Source organism: Sphaeroforma arctica (assembly GCF_001186125.1).
Source record: "Sphaeroforma arctica JP610 unplaced genomic scaffold supercont1.2742, whole genome shotgun sequence".
NCBI lineage: Eukaryota > Ichthyosporea > Ichthyophonida > Sphaeroforma > Sphaeroforma arctica.
In genome coordinates this window covers 761-3,607 of record NW_014037816.1, presented here as the reverse complement: position 1 = coordinate 3,607, position 2,847 = coordinate 761, and the positions used below count along the sequence as shown (strand labels likewise).

Here is a 2,847-nt window from a genome sequence, read left to right as displayed (position 1 = left end):
AGTCTTTTTTTCTGCTAAAAATTCTCGTGGTGATCAGAATTCAAGAACCCTCAAAACTGCTCATATATATAAATGCAAATTGCTAAGTCAGTTGTTATTTTATAAGTCAGTTGTTATTTTACGAGATGCAACTATGAGGCCATTGCCTCTGTAGCGTACCTCTGCTACAGTCTATATTATGAGCATAGCAAACTGTCTGACCTTTTTGACAACTTACCATGCAAAAAATTTAAATCCAGAGTGCAATTGACCGACAGATTGTAATACTGCGTCGGAAATATTAATTGAGCCGACTGTCGATCAGCTCACTAATATCTTATATTCAGACAGCCATATAGCACACGTCAAAGTATGTTCAAAAACTACACACAATCATTCAGCCGGGATGATGGAGGACAGTGCAATCTTGGTAGTATTATCTGCCCGCTTGAAGCAATGTTTCCAACCATTAGAAAAGAATAGTAGCGCTATATGGCAGAGGTGCGAGGATATTATAGCACACGCTGGGTACGATTCAACAATGGCGGACAAGATGAAAGCAGGTACAGGTTTTTTTTCTGTCCAGCATGTAAGGTATTGTCAGCTGCCTATTGAGTGCTTGTTTGATGCTTCTTGGTTGATGCTATACAGAACATAGTTCGAACATAATTCCAACGTGCTGCTACAGGACATATCTAATATATGCAGGCATCGAGCCATTTGTAAAACTAATACCTAGCAAGCTGTAGTCAACAGGGAAGTGAACTATTAGTTTCAAGCAATTTCACAATTTTAGATGAATTGAAATTGTTTGCACACAGCATTCTTGCTTTTATGTAGCCTTACACATCAGAAGATAGAGCAGATTTCTGCAGCCGCAAATACTGATCTTTCATTTTGTAGCTGTATATTGGTGTTAGACCTTACTGACAATACACATAGCAAATTCGGACCACGTACCGGTGCGCGCAATTACCATTGTAGAACGAACAATTAGCACACGGTCATTTTTATAGACTGTATATTTATCTGTTCGAATTAGTCTCACCATTGATATTTGCATACCCATTTTTTTCAGTGATAGGTAAAGCACTTCGGAAGGCCTTTGGGTCTGAATTACGATGGAAAAAATACCGAAGGCACGATGGGTCACGTCGCAATCGATATAATTTGCTGCCGATAAACCCCTATCCGGATATTAAACCGCCGCCTATAACATATGGCATAATGGGCGGTTATGCGAAGTCAAGTAGCGAAAGATCAAAAGAGGATGCGGGGGAAATGCACAATGCATGCCACTCACTTAGTATTGCACAGCCAACAGTACAAATGGGCGCAGGCAAGAATTCGGGCAAGATCGATTCTTCCAGCAGCGGAGACAGCAGCATCACAAAGGGTTCAAGTATCAGCGAAGGGAAGAACAATTCCAGAAACATCAAGGAGCTAAACAATTGGCGACCGTTCCCGAATGCATTTGCAATCGAGTGCGTTGATTTTAGTGCCCCATTTGGTGAGAATTGTGATAACATAGTGGCCGGTCCGTCTCAATCGCATGACGAAGCAACCAATCCTGGCAGGTGGGCAGTTTGTACAGGTGTATGCAACGTATGGCATTGCATGCGGTCGACTTCATTGCTATTTGCCGTATCTCACTAGCTGGGTGCTTTACCTGATTCACGCTACGCATTCTATTACCAGTGTGATTGAAAAGAACGCCTCGACCATGCCCTGCCGCTACGAACTACCGTCTTATTCGCAATTACACTATAGAGATTAATGTTTCAATCAGTTACCATCTGTTACTAACATTCGCTATCCATCTTTTGCCAGATATATACAGCAGCACTACAGTCGTAATGACACCGAGCAGAAACTATTGCTGGAGGACTCTGGCAATCATGCTTGTACCAGCAAATCGAATAATCGGACTTCTTCTATTTACACCTTGGACTCAAACCAGGCGCGGCAAAAATCGCATATTTTGAATCAAGGTAGTTTCACGGGATATAATAAGCAGGATGACAATGTTGGCGCTCTCGAATACGAACAGGAGTCGACCTCGTACGATGAAGAGATGGTGGAGGGCATGCGTCGATTGGCGGCACGGCATGCCAGCGAGATGAATGCGTACAAACAAAAAATGGGAAGACGGACTATTTCTAAAATACCTGCACATGCCACAATAAGACATATACCACAGGATCCCTCCTACTACATTGAAAATGAGAGTTTAGGGTCAGGATTTGCGTCGGAATTTATCAAGCCCTCACCTAAAACTTCATTTTTGGATGCCGGTAGTCGACATAGGTTTCCGGTTACGAATGACCTTAATAATGCAATCGATTTATCAGCGTCTAATGGTCGTGCCGCACATGCGGAGACTAACATCAACCATTCTCAGTACTCAGACCATGCCCCTTACCACTATATTCCACATCGTAGACTGTACTATTTCAAGGATAATAACAACACCGAGCACAAACCGCAAAGTTGGGCTGAGAGTACACGCACATCTTTACAATCACAGTCGCCCCGATATCGTTGAACGGAAGTGTCAGACAACATCTATATCAGGCGACGCGCAGAGCATCATTTTCCGGAGCAGATCTGAATGCCACTAGTGAAACGAACGATGAACACACCACGGTTGGGCCACATAAACGTAACGCGGACAATCCTCAGAGGAATTGGGTGCAACTAGAGACGCAATACTATGCTGAGTGTGAACCGGCATCCCATCGGTCATCAGTACAGTCCAATCGAAACGTACCTGGAATGATGAATACAGTGTCACAACAAGACCGCAGTTTCAAACCAATAGATTGCGCTAAGGTATTACGAACGCAGTCCGATTACTAAAACTTGTTT

General features: G+C 43.1%; 1 protein-coding gene across 1 annotated transcript; it reads left to right on the top strand.

Annotated features, from left to right (window-relative positions):
• The first annotated feature begins 358 nt into the window (after nucleotides 1-358).
• On the top strand, nucleotides 359-2,562 carry SARC_12945 (hypothetical protein). Its single transcript, XM_014292939.1, has 3 exons — nucleotides 359-542; nucleotides 1,058-1,556; nucleotides 1,810-2,562. The coding sequence occupies exons 1-3, from the start codon at nucleotides 386-388 to the stop codon at nucleotides 2,522-2,524; spliced, it is 1,371 nt and encodes a 456-aa protein (XP_014148414.1). The 5' UTR covers nucleotides 359-385; the 3' UTR covers nucleotides 2,525-2,562.
• Nucleotides 2,563-2,847: the final 285 nt, after the last annotated feature.

Excerpts from the sequence above, each read along its gene's own strand:
- SARC_12945 (XM_014292939.1), top strand. The coding sequence starts at position 386 with ATGATGGAGGACAGTGCAATCTTGGTAGTATTATCTGCCCGCTTGAAG. Across the intron at positions 543-1,057 it reads GGCGGACAAGATGAAAGCAG|TGATAGGTAAAGCACTTCGG; the intron begins GTACAGGTTTTT and ends CATTTTTTTCAG. Across the intron at positions 1,557-1,809 it reads GAAGCAACCAATCCTGGCAG|ATATATACAGCAGCACTACA; the intron begins GTGGGCAGTTTG and ends ATCTTTTGCCAG.